Here is a 20,247-nt window from a genome sequence, read left to right on the forward strand (position 1 = left end):
CAGATCACCGAAGTCAAGCATCACTGGCTACGGTCAGTTTGCGGGTGGGTGACCACTTGGATCAGTCTGCGTAGGGATCGAGGTTAAGCGGTATTGGTCCTCGTTAAACTGCGTTCTACCGTAAAGTGCTCGACTTCACGTGCTGGTCGTCGGGCTATCGAAGCGGGGGTGCCACCCCCTCTGCAGAGGATCAAAATTGTGATGGCATATCTTCGGATCATCCTCAGGGGTGTTTCCCAGACCGTCGCCAATAGCCCATCGTGCAGCTCTAGTGCGACGTAAATTAACTACAGCAACTTTCACTAACAGGTATTTTTAATGTATTTACATAATAATGATTTAAAATATTTTTATATTCTTTTTACTACTAACGTATAATTACCGACTTGACGGTGATTTCAATATAAATATGATTGTTGAAGAAGGAAAAAGTATTTTGTGACGTCTTGAAACACGTACATAGGGAAGGATATGAAAACCAATCCGACGACAAACATGAATTGAGACAGTCAGACCCATGATTGGAAAACAAACGAGTAATCCCGAATCACTAACTGATTACCCTGAAGCATTACCAACAATCAAATTCGAAGAATGACATCCACAAGGAGTGATGAATGCTCTAGGATGCAAACGACTGATTCTTGCTCGAACACCTTTATAAAAATAATTGCTATAAAAAATATAAATATGCTTTCCAGAAATATTTCGCCCACTGACGTAGCCTTGACCCCGGCAGTTTCTTTTGTCATCCTGTGCAAATTATAGAGAGAGCAAGGACAAAATAGTTTTTTTTTTAAAAATGTGTTTCATAAATGTTTTTTAGCACATGCATATGTTTTTTAGAAATTTTGACACCCATCCTTTGACTTGACATTAATAAAAATCCCTCTTGAACCAAAACTATTGAAGTGTCCGTCAAATGGCCCACTCAAACGCGGCTATTAATAATAATTAGAAAACAGAGAAGAGCAATGCCTAGAACCGAAATAGACAATAGTATACAGCAAATGTAGACTACACAAAGTTTTATTAACATGCCTCATATCATGTTTGCATCATCATCGGTTTTAGCGCCACCTGTTCTTAATATAAAAAGTGACAAGAGCGAAATAGTTTTTTTTTTTTTTTAATGTTTCATTATTATTTTTTAGCATATGTATGTGTTTTTAAAATTTTTGACACCTAACCTTTGATTTGATATTAATATCTTTTATCTCCTTTAAACCAAAATTTTTTTAGAAAAACAATAAGTGTCCACCAAATTAGCTTCTCAAAAGCAGCTACTGATAATAATTTGCTAACAGAGGAGAGCAATGCCAATCACAGACATTGACAACAGTATATAGTAAATATTTTAACCATATTTGCATCATCATGGATTTTAGCGACACCTATGCTTGTTTGTAGTTCTATAAACATGAAGTTTGGAACCTAAAGACTGTCCGCTAACTGTATTAGGTACATTTATCAGAGTGGATTTGTAGTTTAGGGAATTTTCAGAACTATTGAATTAATTTTAAAAAGAAAAATTAATATTTTCTTAAAGCGCCGGGATAGCCTGGTCGGTAGGGCACTGGATCCATGTCCAAGAGGGCGTGGGTTCGAACCCCTTCGGCTGAAGACTCCCCATGTAGTAAATGGTGACTGATTCACGTAAAATCTGTCGAGTCACAAAGTCCTCCATGTTCCCATACCTCTGGGGGTACTGATCCAAGAGTTTCCTTCTCTTCTGGATTAGGTTCAAAATTACAAGACTACGGAGTTGAACATTAGTAGTCGTAATCCCAAAATTGGGTCGGCTGTTCAACGACGGTTATGAAATAAAATAAAACATTTTCTTAAACCGTGAGATTATGTAGAAGTAAGAAATAATTTATAGTTTAATTTCTATCATTTTGAATGCAAAGGAATTTTGTTTTCTTATTTATTAAAGTTTATTCAAGAGTTAAATTATTTATAATGGTACCTGAATATAAATTGTGTACCTTATTTCAACTGTCTCTCGTGTTCTCTTTTTAAACTTTAAATGGTCCGCTTAGTTCTCCCTTTTAACTACAAAGTGGTCATTTTCCTCCCTTTTCTTTGGCTAGAACATGTTGGGAGTTTTGCAATTTTTTCACCACTTAAATTTTGAGAAAATTAAAAGATTATTTTAGAATTTTTTTTTATCTCTGTTAAGAAGCTCTGCCCCCCTGCTTGATCTGTTCATCATTTCCCATGTTTACTTTTCATTCATCTCTGCAAATCTTCATTTAGAAGTCTACATTTTTTAAGGATGAAAAATACAACGATCATTTTTTTTACAATATATATAACTAATATAATTTCATGTAAAAATATTTTGTTTACGTATTAATCATAACAAAATGAAAGATTATTTGAAATTGAGAAACACTCTAAGAAATATATTTAAACCAAGGTATACAGTCCCTGGCCAAATTATTAGACGCACTATTCAGCTTTACGCACTACACAGCTATTATACAGCAGCAGTCACACACTATACAGCAGCAGATGCACTATACAGCTTTATTGCTTTTACGCGTCTGAAATCGTTTTACATTTGCCAATTGTTAATTATTGTATTGAAATGCGTTGAAAATAAATATAAATAGCAAATATATAAAAAGTCTCCTGAATAAAACCCCATTACATGTATGTTTAAATATAAAAGTATTGCATACAGACTCGTGCTAAACATGTAATTATTAGAGAACTACAGTGCGTCTAATAATTGGGTCTAATTATTATGATATGCTAATATAATACCTGATACTACAATAATTATTCTATATTTATATAATATATTGTCTAGTGTGTCCAAGCGTCGAATTTATACAATATATCGTCTAGTGTGTCCAAGCGTCGAATTTATATAATATATCGTCAAGTGTGTCCAAGAGTCGAATTTATATAATATATCGTCTAGTGTGTCCAAGCGTCGAATTTATATCATACATCGTCTAATGTGTCCAAGAGTCGAATTTATACAATATATCGTCTAGTGTGTCCAAGCGTCGAATTTATATAATATATCGTCAAGTGTGTCCAAGAGTCGAATTTATATAATATATCGTCTAGTGTGTCCAAGCGTCGAATTTATATAATATATCGTCAAGTGTGTCCAAGAGTCGAATTTATATAATATATCGTCTAGTGTGTCCAAGCGTCGAATTTATATAATATATCGTCTAGTGTGTCCAAGCGTCGAATTTATATAATATATCGTCTAGTGTGTCCAAGCGTCGAATTTATATCATACATCGTCTAATGTGTCCAAGCGTCGAATTTATATCATACATCGTCTAATGTGTCCAAGAGTCGAATTTATACAATATATCGTCTAGTGTGTCCAAGCGTCGAATTTATACAATACATCGTCTAGTGTGTCCAAGCGTCGAATTTATATAATACATCGTCTAGTGTGTCCAAGCGTCGAATTTATACAATATATCGTCTAGTGTGTCCAAGCGTCGAATTTATACAATATATCGTCTAGTGTGTCCAAGCGTCGAATTTATACAATACATCGTCTAGTGTGTCCAAGCGTCGAATTTATACAATATATCGTCTAGTGTGTCCAAGCGTCGAATTTATATAATATATCGTCAAGTGTGTCCAAGAGTCGAATTTATATAATATATCGTCTAGTGTGTCCAAGCGTCGAATTTATACAATATATCGTCTAGTGTGTCCAAGCGTCGAATTTATACAATACATCGTCTAGTGTGTCCAAGCGTCGAATTTATACAATATATCGTCTAGTGTGTCCAAGCGTCGAATTTATACAATATATCGTCTAGTGTGTCCAAGAGTCGAATTTATACAATATATCGTCTAGTGTGTCCAAGCGTCGAATTTATACAATACATCGTCTAGTGTGTCCAAGCGTCGAATTTATACAATATATCGTCTAGTGTGTCCAAGCGTCGAATTTATACAATATATCGTCTAGTGTGTCCAAGCGTCGAATTTATATAATATATCGTCAAGTGTGTCCAAGAGTCGAATTTATATAATATATCGTCTAGTGTGTCCAAGCGTCGAATTTATATCATACATCGTCTAATGTGTCCAAGAGTCGAATTTATACAATATATCGTCTAGTGTGTCCAAGCGTCGAATTTATACAATACATCGTCTAGTGTGTCCAAGCGTCGAATTTATACAATACATCGTCTAGTGTGTCCAAGCGTCGAATTTATACAATATATCGTCTAGTGTGTCCAAGCGTCGAATTTATACAATATATCGTCTAGTGTGTCCAAGCGTCGAATTTATATAATATATCGTCAAGTGTGTCCAAGAGTCGAATTTATATAATATATCGTCTAGTGTGTCCAAGCGTCGAATTTATATCATACATCGTCTAATGTGTCCAAGAGTCGAATTTATACAATATATCGTCTAGTGTGTCCAAGCGTCGAATTTATACAATACATCGTCTAGTGTGTCCAAGCGTCGAATTTATACAATATATCGTCTAGTGTGTCCAAGCGTCGAATTTATACAATATATCGTCTAGTGTGTCCAAGCGTCGAATTTATATAATATATCGTCTAGTGTGTCCAAGCGTCGAATTTATATAATATATCGTCTAGTGTGTCCAAGCGTCGAATTTATCATACATCGTCTAATTGAACCCATTGATACACGAACATAAACAAGTGCAAACCGCTTAAAAACAATAAAACTGTATAGTTATCACCTAATAATTAAGATTTTACATAGAATCTTATAGTGCGTCTAATGATTTGGCCAGTGATTGTATCTACATTTTGTATTTAAATTTAAAAGCACGAAAGTCAATTGTGTAATAAAATATTTATTCTATCACTGATTGGATGACTCATAAATTAAAAAAATGTGCAATAAATACAAAGAATGACTCTCTTCTAGAAGAAGGGCCACAAGTCCATATTAAATAGGTTAGATCTCTGCCTCTGTCTCTGGATGACTCTGTTGATGGAATGAACTAGGCCGTTGGTGGCTGGAATATCACAGTGGAGTGCACGGGCTCTTCCAAATCGAACCCTGTCTCCGATTCCCCGATGGAGCGGAAGAATACTGCCGTCGAATGTTCTGACAAACTGTCGGTGGAAGGGTGACGAATGTGGAACACCGTTGCAGCACAGAACTTCTGAAAATGGAAGTCAATTCAGTCAGTGAACACAATTTTCGGAAAAACCTTTTTTCACAAACATTAAATAATAAATCAAAAGCAAAATCATGGGGTGAGTCACGTGTTTTCTAAAGTATGAGGGATGAAGCCGGGATAGCCTGGTCGGTAGGGCACTGGTCCCATGTCCAAGAGTTCGTGGGTTCGATCCCTGCCTTCCGAAGAATCCCCGTGTAGTAAATGGTGACTGATGCACGTAAAATCTGTTGAGTCGCAAAGTCCTCTATGTTCTCATAGCAAATCAATACCTCTGGGGGTACTGATCCTGGATGTTCCTTGTCTTCTGGATTGGTTCAAAACGACAAGGCTACGGAGTTGAACATTAGTAGTTGTAGACCCATAAAATTGGGTCGACTGCTCAACGACGGATATGAAATAAAATTAGATACGAGAGCTAATTGCTCGGGGAATAGAGCGTTCGCCTTCCATTTAAAATGCGGATTATGCATAAAGTAATTAATAAATTAGACAATGAAAGAGATAAAAAATATTTTACTCTGAAACAAATAAAAATCATTTAGATTTAGTCAAGAGCTCAAAAGTATAGGAAAGAGCAGAGGTAAATAAAAAGTAACTGGAATTTACAAAAGTATTTCGAAATAAAAATTTTAGAAAAGGGGGACTTTGTGAACAGTGTCACAACAAGAAATGTTTGTTACAATGTCACAGGAATGTTTTTAAAAAAAGGGTTTATTTCCCATCAAATAGATGTACAGTTTTAGAACTGGTAGACATTATTTTTGTTTTCGCAAGCACTAATTTTGTGCTGCTCAACTAAGTAGCAAAGAAAGCACAATTTTTTGGTACCCCAACAGTTTAGAATCAGGGTTACGGTAAGTAGAAGGCTTGAATTAAACGGACGTGTTTTACCTGGAAGTACATGAAGTTTTAGGATATCTTCGGCTAGTGTATTGTTTTCGAGTAGATCATCGAGTGAGCTTTCTGTCATTCTCTCGAAGGCGTCGTCGGTGGGAGCGAGAAACGTGAAAGGTCCATCCTCCTTCAGTTTCGATTCTAAATCTGTATTTTTAAGTAACTTCATCACAATGCTGTGATCCGGCATGTCTTCGAGAACTTCAGCTATACTTCCTTTGGGAGGAATCAGCACCTATCGAAAACACGAATAAACGTTATAAACAACAAATTAGAGCTGCAAAGATAATACCCAGATAGCAAAATAAGGTTTATTTTCCCTCAGCAAAACCCTTTTAATGTAAACCTAAAAAGATTTTTAATGCGGCTTACGTCCCAGAAAGCATTTAACCTAACGGTAACCTTGTCTCGGAATTTTCTCTTTTTCTTATCACGAAAATGTTTGTACTAGTAAAAACTTGTTTTCAAATAAAGTAAAAATACTGCATTTTCAAGCCTTTCATCCTGAGAAGATTAAAAATTATTTTTAAAGCATATTTTAAACAGTATACTGACTCAGATATAATGGTTACTTAGGTCCATAATGACATATTAGCTGACGTCACACTAGCGATAGGACCAAATGCATTGTCCATTAAAATTTCATGACAAGGTGGATTTTAGTCGAGCATACAAGACTTTTTGAAAAGAAACCTTATAATGACCTAGATTTAAAAAGGTAAATTTTAGGTAATAGGTAATTACAGCATGAATTTTCCGTGCGATTTAATGATGTAAAAATATCGTAAATTATTTTGAGATATATAGATTAGCTAATAAGATATCAGTTCTAGAAATTATCTGTTGATATTGTTTTATCAACTAAATTCTTGTAATTCAAAAAATTAACTTTGTTTAACACTATTCAACATCGCTAGCTTTAGGTCAAAAATGTCCCATAATTTTCTTAAGCTTTAAAAACAAAAAAGAGGAAATTAAAAATAATACTGACCTGCATGGCCAAGAAGAAACAGTATTCGCCGAACAAAACTTTGATGAGAATAATTTTATTTTGATGGAAGATAAAGCATCGGAGGACAATGTGAAAAATATTAAAAAAGAACAAAACTAATTGACACGAATTCGACAAAGAACACAGCTAAATTTTCTTTTTAAACTTTAAAAAAATCAAAGTTCTAAATTGGAAGTTTTCGAACGAAGAATCTTTTTTAGTTCAACCAGCATCAAAATACGCGGAAATAATCTTGCAAAAACAAGAAAAAAAAGTTACAGCTAGTTGATCATAATCAAAAAGATACAAAAAAATGGCATAAAAGATGTTTGAGATAATATAGAAGCCAATATGCCAAAAATAAAATCACATGGCTCGAATCGTTAAATAACTATAGAATGTAATTTTAAAAAAAGTAAAAACGAAACAAAAATTGTAACACTACTAAATCAAAATTTATAATAATTACAAAAAATGAAACATTACTACGCTGAAATATCTATAATATTAAATCATTTTAAAATACATAAATCAATTTAACTGTACGTTAAAATGTACGTATTAAATTGAATTTAAAATATATTATTGCAAACTTGTAATAAAAGTAATAAATTTTAAAAGAATATTTTTTTAGTGGAAATGATTTATTCCAATAAATTACTATTTGTAATGTGGTAGTGGAAAGGCTATATTTATTAATAATTCATACATTTTTTAATTTTTGTTAATTTATTAGGTGCACTGAATTATTTTTTTTTTGTATAACTGTTGTTTTTTGCTAACTTTTATATTTGTTTTATTAAATATTTAGTTTTATTTTTTATAATTTTATTACTTTGTTTTGATTATTATTTCCACATATGTCAAAAACATACCTTATTATTCTTGTTTAAAAATTCTAAAAAATATTATTATCATAAATGTTATTCAATTTTTAAGTTATGCAATTGTTTATTAGAAGTTATTAAATTTTGCCCAAAATACCCGAAACTTTTTCCCAACTTGTTAAATGCTAATGATAAAATATATAAATGAAAGCTTAATAATCGATGTTGTAAATATTTTTTTTTTTAATTTTAAAAAATGAGTAATTTCGTCATTAAGGGTAGTCAAAGCTTATCTTAAATTTCGCCGCTAATAGGAAAACGCGAAATTGGGTATTTGCACTTCAAGAAGAAGACTTTCCTTACCCGCACACGTGACCTATGACGTCACCGCCAGCCAATCTTTAGCAACAAAATGCAAATTCAACACGTTAATTAAAGTTTAAACTATTTTTTCCACGTAAGTTAGCTTGTTAATTAACTATAAATTAATTAAATACAGAGCCGTATCTCACATCGAATTAGTTAAAATATAATTAATTCTCGTCTGCTTCTTCTACTTAACTTAGATTTATTATCTGCTTATGTGTTTTATAGTAACCGTGATATATTTCGTTTTTTGTACCTGGCAACTTCAGTGCATAATTAGTTTGTTTATGTTCCACAAAGCTTCACGCCGGTCTTTATGTTAAGTATCTGTGTAAATATATAGTGAAAGAATTAAAATCTTTGAGAAAGAATTTAGAATGTGTCACTTAAGAGGCTTGGATTACTTGAAATAGAATGGAAAGAACAGTTTCTAACGTAAGCAAATGCCAGGTTTCAACAGCCAATCAGGATAGCGATACCCACACTACATCACTTGTGAGTATCCCATCCTATAAAAAGCATTTTATATGTTTTTCAACTTACTATCATCGCCAAATATAGGAATAAGTAGCCAGCATTGCTCAGCATTCTTCTTTTTTTCGTCACGTGTTGAGTGACGCAAAAATCTGATTTATCAGACAGGTATTGGTTTCAAAGTCAGTGTGATTTTACCATTGCGAGAGCAGTTTACTTATATTATCAGTCAATGCAATCGTCCCATTGTTCCTAGTGATTGGGGGCGCGACATGGAATGTCTTTATTAAATTGCACTTAACAAGAATTGCATTTTACCTTGTTTATTTTGTGAATCACAGCACCACAGGCTTGGTTATCGTGGCTCATCAGGAAAGCACACTGTACTGTGGCTCCAGTCACGATACCGGGAAACTGAAAACACAAAAATGGCATCATTATTTGGTTAAACTGTATCAAATAACTTTTTAAATTTATAACATACATTTTAAATATTTCAACTCTCTGCGTTCTTTTTTGTTGGTTAACTACTGCTCTGCATAGTTACTTACTGGTAAAACTTGAATTATGAATGAATTGCATCTGTATTACGAGTTAATGGAAATAAAAAAAGGAATTCCAGAAAAAATAAATAATTATTATTATTTTTCTTCTTTTTATTTTTTTAGAAATCAGAATTCTTTTCTTCCTCTTTAAAAAGCCTCAGCCATCTTTCAATGATAACTCTCGTGATACTATGTGATTTTCTAGCCAATAAAAACGTATTGACTAACAATGGAAAAGTGCGATACCATTAATAGATTTTTATTTATAGTAATATGCAGACCAGGTGGCCGAGTGCGTCTGACTGCGGAGCCATTGGTCGCGGGTTCGAATCCTGCTCAGAACATGGATGTTTCTTTCTCACTCTGTGTTCTATGTCCTTTCCTCTTTGTGTGAATGTGACCCGCCCTATAAACGGGTTTGTGATTGGGTGACGTAGGAGACGCTGTTCCACCGCCGTGGCTTCGAAACAGGTGCCCACTGGTTAACGAGAAGAGAGTAGCAGTTCTGGCATTTCTGTGGCCAATGGGACAAACTCCAAGTGCCCGCCATTAAAAAAAAAGTTTTTTTAAGAAAATATAGTAATATTTTACACTATACTATATAAAAATGATTCAATAGCGTATATGAGAGATCATATTGTTTCAGCTTCTAGTTCTCTCATGCTTTTGAAAGGTTGACAAAACTACCAATCAGTTTTTAGCTGCTTACCACTTTATAAAATACTTTGCAAAAAGCGTTGTAGTTGACATCCTTGATGAGGTTCCATGTATACTGAAAGCGAACAGCTGAGAAATTAGTAGTTCATTTATACTGGATTCAAAGTTATTATTATTTTTTTCTTGCAGTTACTTAAATAAATAATGCAAATGATTTTTAATCTAAGTGGATAAGTTAAAAAGTATGTAATAAGGACTTTTAAATTAAAAAAAGGAAGTAAGACACATTTGAAAGGAATGTGTAGGGAGAGTTGTTTTCGACCATGTCAACCTTCATCTATGAAAAGGTACTCCACCATAGAATTGAGTTAGCATGTCTTATATACTAGTGAATTGGAATTGTATTTTTGTAGTGGTAGATACACTGCAGTGCTCCCCCACCGGAACTATAGCAGTGATGGAATTCTATGAACCACTAAGAGATTCATTGCTGCTTTGTGAGAAGCCGGGAGAGCTGTATTAAAATCACCGTACTTTTTGAGTGCTGATCGTGAGACCTGTATTAAGTTCACGGTCGTGGTCGCTCCTGTGTTGCCTTTAGCAGTCGAGTGAATACGTTGTACGTTATGTGTGATCAAAACTGAGTAACAACAGCACGAGGAGGTGGAAAATGTCGCAGTCACGTGTAACAAGTCAGCTGCTCAATGTAGACAATCCATCGAAGTAGAAGTGTTCAAATCGATGTGGGAGTTTCTGTCAAGGTAGGCGAGTTCACATCACGAAGGTCACAAATGTGGGGAGAGAAGTTTTCAAAAATGTCAACCTTCATCTATGAAAAGGTACCCCATCATAGAATCGAGATAACTTATCTCATATATTAGTGAATTGGAATTGTAGTTTTGTTATTTTAGATACGCTACAAGTGTTTATAACGAGTCATTTCGCTAGAATGAATAATAGGAGTGGTTCCAGTAACAGTGAAGGAGTTGCACAGTAATTTCAACATTAAATTGCAACTTTCTTAAAAAAGATAAGCATCTAAAGAAATTTGAAAACTGAAAATATAAATTTCTAAAAAAAATTCGCTATAAGGTGACAACCAGTTCGTAATAGGGAGAATAAATAGAACGTTATTTAACGTTTCGATTTTTAAAAAAAATTGTCATAGGACGAAATTAGCTGTAAGTAAACTTGGTTGCAAAGAAGCTCTACATCTCTATTTAATGAACAACGTATAAAAAAAGGTATGTACTATATGAAACCATATTTCCAACTATGGTATTAAGTATTTTTTAATAAATTTGGATATAGTTAACCATCTTTTATGGAGAACTTATAGCTTGTTCCAACCGAAGCATTCTTACCAATTCATGCAATTTCAAGTGAAGGCTATGCCCTCCCATAGTTGTAAGTTTGGAATTATCCAAGAACTTGCTGGAAGGCAGATGATCTTGCACTAGATGATGTTGCAGAACGCTTTTCAAGTACTCCGGATTATTCAACAATTCTTCTTTTGTTTCATTCGACAAGCTCTGGAAAAAACAACACGCAATTTATAATAGAGCAACCAGGAGTAAAACCAGTGGGAACACAGTCAGAAGGTAGCATTTACTTTTATGGCTTCTTTTGTCGGCAGGAAGAAAGTGACGTTCTTTGATTGTTCCAATTCTGAAAGGAGGTCGGAAGTTTCAATTAAATCAATGATGTCTTGTCTCTCTTCTTCTTCCAGTGCTTTCAAAATGTTTCTTGCTAAAAAGAAAGAAAAAAACTTATGTTACAACCTCAATTTTATTTTTTTCTCACTTTTACGTAACTAAACATTCAACAAATGATATTCGCCTCACACATTTATATTAAAAAAATTCCTTTTATCTAGGGTACGTATATTGCCTTAAACTAGTTCGTTGAAAGCAGTTCAAAGTTGTTAAACCAGTTCGTTCTAGTTCTCTCCTGTGTTGCTATTAGCAGTCGAGTGTATTCAGGATTCCGTTATGTGCAATTGAGACTGAGAAGCAGCAACGCGAGGAGGACAATGTTGCAGTCACAAGTAGCAAGGCAACTGTTCAATGTGGACCCTCCATCGAAGTAGGCTTGATCATATCACGTCCGGGTCACTAATGTGGGGAAAGACCATTAGACAATAAAAATCTTTATCTATCAATAGGTACCTCTGATTGAATCAAGTTACCATGTCTTATATGCTAGTGAATTGATGTTTAATAATCCTAGTTATGCCACAGATTATAATTTGCATCTTACAACCACTTGATCTGTTTTATTGGCACTAACTATAGGGAAGAGTTTCGTCTCGCGATTAAAGCATGATACAAATTGACCTATTGTATGCCAAAATAACTGATTAAGTAGGAATGAAAATTAGTTACATCAGCGATTCTCCTCAACAAATTATGACTAAGTTTTTTTTAAGCAAATTAAAATTACAATTAAATTTTCATTATATCAGAAACATTTCCTTTCTGGCAAGATGGAAATCAGTTGATGATCTCCAGTACTTTAATTAATTTCTTTTGTCCTTATGTAAAATACAGTTCCTTATTTAACAATTTCTACGTGGTTAGTTCACTAAAATTATTTCACGTGGATTAATCTCACCTTGTGGAGGAATCAAAACCGTATCTATCTCGTGAATGACGCCATTTGTGGCCACGATATCATTGGATTCCATTAGAGCTCCATTGACTCGCAATTTTTCCGCTTCGTCTTTTGTGAGTTGAAGATTGTTTCCCAGAATATTCCTCACTCTGTTCTGACTTATGATAGCCGCAGTGCAAACCGTTCCCTTTACAATATGTTGATGCAATATACCTGTAACAAGAAATAACTGTTAAAACAAAGAACATTTATCTTTACTAGTTTTCGAACTATTGTTTGGAATTTTTAAAAAAAAACTGGTTAAGCAATGTATTAACGTTTATTGACTGTTTTCTAGTTTATCCACATCCATGGCACAATAGATAAAATAATATTCAACCACAAACTAATATCAACGCTCATTACCTAACAAAAAGCCTTAAACAACCTAACTCCAAAGTCCAGTTAAATTTTATTTTTACGGTTTCCGACCCATGATTTTACGGTTTCCGACCCATGTAAATAGTTACAAAACCGTATAGTTTTGTACTCACGGTTTTTTTAACCACACCAGTTGTAAACAAACACCTAAAGATAGAGAAATGCTCCTACGCGTAAACATTACGGTTTACTGAATTAACAGACGACTGCCCGTTATTTTATCGTAATTTTAGACTGAAAATTCTAACAGTACAGTAGTTAAAAAAATTTTAAACAAAAAAAAATGAAAAGCTATTGACATAGTTATGAAAAATTGGCTATGAAATGCATCAATATCTTCTCTCTGCATTTCATGATATCTGAAACTGCCTATCGGTCCAATTCACCAAAAGATAGGTGATTTAAAGGTTATATTTTAAAGGTTAAAATTAGATAATTTAGAGGTTAAAATTACGTGTACAATTATTATTACGTTTTTAATTTTGCTCGATTTCTAAATTAAGAGTTTAGGAGGATTGTCTTTATTATTATTATTATTAGAATAATGTTACATTTCAGGATAAAGTTATTTGAATCGGTGTCTGATCTTACTAACCATTTTGGTGCAAATTACATTAATATACTATTATGAATTTTGGTTAAAGCGATTCGTTTAGTAACTTAGAACTTAACTTTCAGCTTCATGCACAAAGTGATGAACGCAAAAATTGTATTTAAAGTACATCCATCCGTTCAGTAAGCAAAAATATTAAATTACAGTTGTAAACACACCAAATTTGTTATTAAAATATACTTTTATTTTAAATGTTACTTGAAAAAAAAATGATTACTTAAAAATAATTGATGTTCACTTATAGATCTTAATAGTATCATAAGGGAAATATTAGGGCTTCGGAAGTGGAGTCACAACCATTGTTTTAAGTTCATATATTTTTAGTTGAACAATAATTTCAACGATTTATGGCTAAGAAATAGCAATCATTGGGACTGGTAAGAGTCAACGAACCCCCCTAGTATTGAATAAAGCTTCAAAGAGTTGCTTAAAACGTTACAAAGAAAAAAAGATCCAATGTTACATACTTTCAACACATCCTTCTCCTGATTCTATCTGTCTTTGCAATAGCCTCGGGAGTTTTCTGAATGCTGCATTTGTCGGGACGAACAATGTCCAAGGTAGACCGTCTTTTTGAAGAACTTCCAATAAATTGCTCTCTTCCAGAACTGTAAACACAGTAAACATTTATGCATAAAAAACCATCCTTCTAAACAAATATTTAATATTTAACACACACACACACACACACACACACACACATATATATATATATATATATATATATATATATATATATATATATATATATATATATATATATATATATATATATATATATATATATATATATATATATATATATATATATATATATATATATATATATATATATATATATATATATATATATATATATATATATATATATATATATATATATATATATATATATATATATATATATATATATATATATATATATATATATATATATATATATATATATATATATATATATATATATATATATATATATATATATATATATATATATATATATATATATATATATATATATATATATATATATATATATATATATATATAAAGCTGTTGTTCTGTTACAACTATTCCGGAAAGAGACACATTAAGCTCAATTTTTTCTTAATTTCGGTTTTATTACTTATAATTATTTTAAATGAGACAGTTTAAAAATTTGCGAACCTTCAATGACTCAAACTTTTACTGTAACAAATCTAAGAAAGGATCAATAATTTCAAGAGATTATTGAATAAGATAATTCTGGTTAAACGAAGTTTCATGATTGTAATAAAAAAATTTTTAGAAGCTTTTCAAAAATTTACTTGTTGCTGCAAAATATGCCGAAAGTAAAATTCACGATAAGAAATCCTAACATTCGAGCTCTCTCCAGACTAAACTAGTCTCGCAATGAACTGATCGTAAGGACACGGTTCCCAGTAGAACACCGAAATCAAGCATCACGGACTATACTCAGTAAGCGGGTGGGTGACCACTTAGATCAGCCTGCGTATGAACCAAGGGGGCGCGGGATTTGTCCTCGTTAAACTGTTCTTCCGTAAAGTGTTCTACTTCGCACGCAGGTCGTTGCGCCGCCAAAGCAGGGGAGCCATCCTCTTTAAAGAGGATCAAAATTGCGATGGCATGTCTTCGGATCATCCTCATGGATGTTTCCCAGACCAGCACCAATAGTCCAATTAGCAGCTCTATTGCGACGCAAATCAAGCACCTATCTATCAGACTAAACTATTGGAACCATATTTTTCCATGAGCATCCATATTTTCAGGGTCAAAAATCTGAATTCCTCAAATAATGATTATGCGAATAACAATATAAATTTTATGTTCAACCATAAAGAAACTCATTTTTTGTGTAATTTTGAAATTTAGTTTATAAATAGACCTAACAAATAACCACGAGCGTCGATATTTATTCTGAGCACATGTCAAGATACATGTTTAAGACATTACATTATCATATTACAAATTATTGACAATAAGACATTATGGTCCTGCATTACAAAATTCATTTAGATTCATTAGTTTATTCTTTAAAAAAATGTACTTCTAGAAGTTAGAAAAAAAGAGTCTAACGCTTTATCCATTTTCTTAAATAGCCATGTCAATTTTCGTAAATGCGAATTTTGAGCTCCTGCGTTCAGATTAAAAAGCAGACTGATGCTATTCAATGTTTACCCATTTAATCCATTAAGAATGAATCTGAATAGTTAATAAGTGATTATTAAATCAAAAATTATTAAGAGGTGAAGTTTTGACTGAGACCATATTTCCCAGATTGCAGCTACCCTCAATATTTCGGGGATAAGAAATCCGAATCTGTGGAAGAAAAGGCATGTTTGTTCAGAGAAAGCACGTTTTTGAGTCTAATTTCGTAACTTAAACTATCGTCTACACTTATTGATTAGCACCCCTTAACATATTTCAGAAAAATGGACCAAAAATGGAAATGTTTTGACTGTTTAATTTTGTTCTTTATATTATTATAAAAGTTATAAAATGGTTTTTTATTACAAAAATAAAATTTTGAATTCATTAACTACTGCATTTATGATTTTTGCATACACATTAAAAAGTAATGGATTACATACACTTCTTATTCAATTAGAGCAAATTAAACAAAATTTTGAAGCTAAATATAATATAGCTAGTTTAATATAATATAAAAATACAAGAATAAGATTTTCAATACGCAAATTTTACAAATCTCTTCCCTCCCTCCACTGCAGTCGTAATCGGTGAAAAACTAGGACCACTAATGCCATCTATTTGGAAAATAGTGAATTAAGTATCCTAAAGAAGAAACGAACGCAGCTCGGGCTTCACAAAATAGAAACGTTAATTTTTCTTCTGCCCGAAGTCAGTTCGGGCATCACTAATATTGCACGTAGTTATTGCCCGAACTGGATTCGGTCGTCACTAGCAAGGGGTTAAGGCACCCCTCGAACCATTAAGATTGATATAGAACGAGACCCAGAACGTTAAGATCCGATCATTAGATCAAAGGTCCTTATGGGTGGTCCATTTAATTAACTGCTCACTATACATACATCAACTTCTCAAAGTTTCTGCATATTGTTTTAATACTTTACAAACTTTATTTTCCTTATAAGTGAAGAAATACTGTCATACGTTTCCTAAATTTGCTATATTCTTTGTTGTTGCTCAAAATGTCTTCCACGGATGACTTGAGCGAGGGCAAAACACCAGACACCAGGTGAACAATACCATTTGTTGCCAAATTATTTTTGCCGCTGACAGGAACGCAGTTAGCTGTTACAACCTGAAATAAATATTCATTAGGCATTGCTTGTGCTGAAATATAAAATGAAATAAGTAATATGTTTCAAACGGCATATGAGTGACAATCTGCCATTTATTGGCTACCGATGTTGAACAACCGTCCCAATTGTTTGGTTCAACTAGTAGCCTTGTAATTTTAAACCCAATCCAGAAGTCAAAGAAACTCCTGGATCAAGTATTGGGAGAAATTTGAGGTCGTGGAGGACTTCTTGATGGAACTAACCCGCTTTTGCGTTACATGGAGAGGAAGACCAGGAACACCTTTCACGGTTAGCCTGACGACAAGGGGACTCTAAACCATGATCCGCCTAACACTGTGGATATTTTACGACAGCACTGTGATCGGTGCCAGCTGGGTTCGGAATTCGTATTGAACAGCCATCACTAGGGTTTGAACCCGGATCATCTCATTGGAAGACGAATGCTCTATCCACTAAGCCACTACGGCTCGCTACCATTCCCTTACGGGAGTTGCCAAGTCTCGGTGTTTACAACAATCCTGATAAACACAAAAGTCTCGGTGTATACAAAAACCATGATAAACACAAATATTGAGCAGCGATGGCTCAGGGGATAGAGCGTTCGCCTTCCAATGAGGTAATCCCGGTTCGAATTCCACATCCGGCCTGCATCAACCACAGAGCTGACGTGAAAGATCCTCAGTGGTAGACGGATCATGGGTTAGAGTCCCTTTGTCATCAAACTAACCGTGGGAGGTTCTAGTGGTCTTCCTCTACATGTAAGGCAAATGCGGTTTAATTCCATCAGAAAGTCCTACACGTGGGCATATTCTTCCTAATACTTGATCTAGAAGTTCCTTTGTCTTCTGAATCGGGTTCAAAATTACAAGGCCATGGAGTTGAACTTTAGTAGTCGTAAACTAAAAAACAATGGATCGGCTGTTGAACGATGGTTATAAAATAAAATAAAATAATAATTAAGGAATAACATCAAAACAGTTTGAAAACTGAATAAATAAAATAAAGAGCAATAACTTGTGGTTTGTGAAATCCGTATCTGAATGAGCATTTGGTGAGTTGTGTGAGTTTTTTTATAACTAGTATTTCATTGTTTGCTAGTTTAATTTATCTTGTGGTACTTTTAAGATATTTATCCTGAAAGCGTTTACTATTACGTACCTTTAGTATTACGTACTATTATTACTTACGTACTATTACGTACTATTATTACTTACGTTCCATTACGTACTATACTATTACGTACCTCGTGAGCTGGTTGATATTTATTGATGCGAATTTTGTTCTGGTCATTGAGAGTGTTCAAAAGCTCTTCATCTTCCACAGAATCAATGTTCAGGAAACCCTCCACAATATGTCCAGAAACTGTCAGAGCAATATCAGTCATCTTGGCAGGATTCATGGCCGAAATTTCGTTCTGCGAAGTAATATATTTTTTCAATCCTTTTGAACAATTATTTAAGTCGAAAAGCATATACAGTAAAAGTTTCGATGAACAAAAATATTGTAAAAGAAATTATTAAAAGTTTGCCATTATTTTTTTAAGCACATAGAAATTAATAATAAAAAAATAGCACCAAGACAAAGGAGGACGAAAAGGAAGTCTGTTTGGTGTATCTATTACAGTAATATTGTCGATATGCATCCTGTATTTTTCTCTCCCTCTACAGTCCATGTCCAAATTATTAGACGCACTGTAAGATTATACGTAAAATCTTAATTATCAGGTGATACTATACAGCTTTATTGTTTTTATGTGACTGTTTGCTCTCGTTTACGTCCGTATATCAATTGGTTCACATTGTAATGCAATACGTAAAAATAAATACAAATAGGAAGTATATAAAAAATCTCCTGAATAAAAACCAATTACATGTATGTTTAAATAAAAAAGTATTGCATTTAAACTCGCACAAAACATGTAATTATTAAAACACTATAGTGCGTCTAATAATTCGGTTTAATTATTATAATGTACTAAATATAATACCTGATATAATAAATATTATATATTTATAAAATATATCCTTTATCCAATCGTCGAATTTATATTATATATCGTCTAATTTAAGCCATTGATATATGAACGTAAAGAAGTGCAAACCGGTTTCAGTAGCGTAAAAACAATATATCTGTATAGTATCACCTGATAATTAAGATTTTACATAAAATCCTATAGTGCGTCTAAAAATTTGGCCATTAACTGTTTCTATTACATTAATAATGCCGACATGCATCCTGTACTTCTCTCTCCATCTACATATGATATGGTAAAGTCCATTCCTATAGGGAGGTAGCTTGAAACTGTAGTTTTGAGAGTCACTTGTAGTTTTGTGAGTAGGACTTACAATTAAGATTATTAAAAAAAAGTATGACGCAAAATGCTTACATCTTCGGTGTCGTCTTCAAAGTCAACGATGGCATCGTTCGAAGGTGTGAACACTGTGAGATTTTCTGTCATTAGTTTGTCTTTCAGTCCCGAACTCTCCATCCAACTTAAGAATTTCGTCATCTCTAAAGATTTCATTGTGTCATAGAGGTTTTCCATTTTCACTAAAAGAAAATTAAATATTCATAAAAAGTAGTCATATTTTTTTAAATTTAAGCCACATAGTAAATTGCGTTTGATAAAACTTAATAAAAAGTAATAGTTGGCATGTCCGAAGTATCGTTTTTTTCTACGACCATCGCATTGGTCAGCCCATGTCTCAACTTGATTGTCTGCCCACCGATGGCATTCCAACTGGAATTGTGCTAACGTGTATGTCTAAGACGATTAACGATAAAAAAGGTGTATAGTTTGTCTTAAGTAAGAACTCCCCTAGCCATTCATCTGGACCTTTTCTCTTTTTTTCTCCCCAAATACTGCAAAATTTCGGTTATTGACTATTAATGTGCGTAACAAACTGTTTAATTAATGAAAATCTTGATAAATTTGATATTAGAGAAAAAAAGTTTTAATAAAATAAGCAAAACTGCAGTATATAATCTTTCAACTGATGGCTTTTAAACAAATAAAAAAAATATATATATTTTTTATGCATTAAACTACACAAGCGTGGTAATTAATTATTAAAATTAAATGAGAAATACTGCTCTCATGCGCAACGGAAAATTATCAGTTAAATTTTGGACAACCAAGTTATTTTTCTTTCATTGAATGACAGCATTTGAATTAAGAGTTATTATATGCAAAATCGGAAGATTTGATTTCCACAAATTCATTCTTGATTCAGAAAAGAAGACATTTATTATATGCAAAATCGGAAGATTTGATTTCCACAAATTCATTCTTGATTCAGAAAAGAAGACATTTCGTAACAATTGATGTTCATGTGGTTAAGATTCACTGAAAAAATTTGCTAATTCATTAGTATAAATTCAACGGAGAGGAATATATTTTTA

At 33.0% G+C, this 20,247-nt stretch overlaps 1 protein-coding gene across 1 annotated transcript in view; it reads right to left on the bottom strand.

Moving 5' to 3' along the window:
• Positions 1-4,812: 4,812 nt before the first annotated feature.
• Positions 4,813-20,247, bottom strand: part of LOC107446100 (transforming growth factor-beta-induced protein ig-h3) — a 33,617-nt gene continuing 18,182 nt past the window's right edge. The window contains exons 5-14 of the mRNA XM_087153954.1: positions 19,232-19,395; positions 18,089-18,259; positions 16,694-16,844; positions 14,029-14,169; positions 12,529-12,741; positions 11,528-11,664; positions 11,280-11,447; positions 9,032-9,127; positions 6,053-6,290; positions 4,813-5,143 (exon numbers count right to left, since the gene is read on the bottom strand). Of these exons, the coding sequence (XP_087010080.1) occupies positions 4,899-5,143; positions 6,053-6,290; positions 9,032-9,127; positions 11,280-11,447; positions 11,528-11,664; positions 12,529-12,741; positions 14,029-14,169; positions 16,694-16,844; positions 18,089-18,259; positions 19,232-19,395 (1,724 nt within the window). The 3' untranslated portion in view covers positions 4,813-4,898. The remainder of the gene's footprint in view (positions 5,144-6,052; positions 6,291-9,031; positions 9,128-11,279; positions 11,448-11,527; positions 11,665-12,528; positions 12,742-14,028; positions 14,170-16,693; positions 16,845-18,088; positions 18,260-19,231; positions 19,396-20,247) is intronic.

Source organism: Parasteatoda tepidariorum, chromosome 10 (assembly GCF_982258835.1).
Source record: "Parasteatoda tepidariorum strain Cologne lab strain chromosome 10, Ptep-v5.0, whole genome shotgun sequence".
Classification (NCBI taxonomy): Eukaryota; Metazoa; Arthropoda; class Arachnida; order Araneae; family Theridiidae; genus Parasteatoda; species Parasteatoda tepidariorum.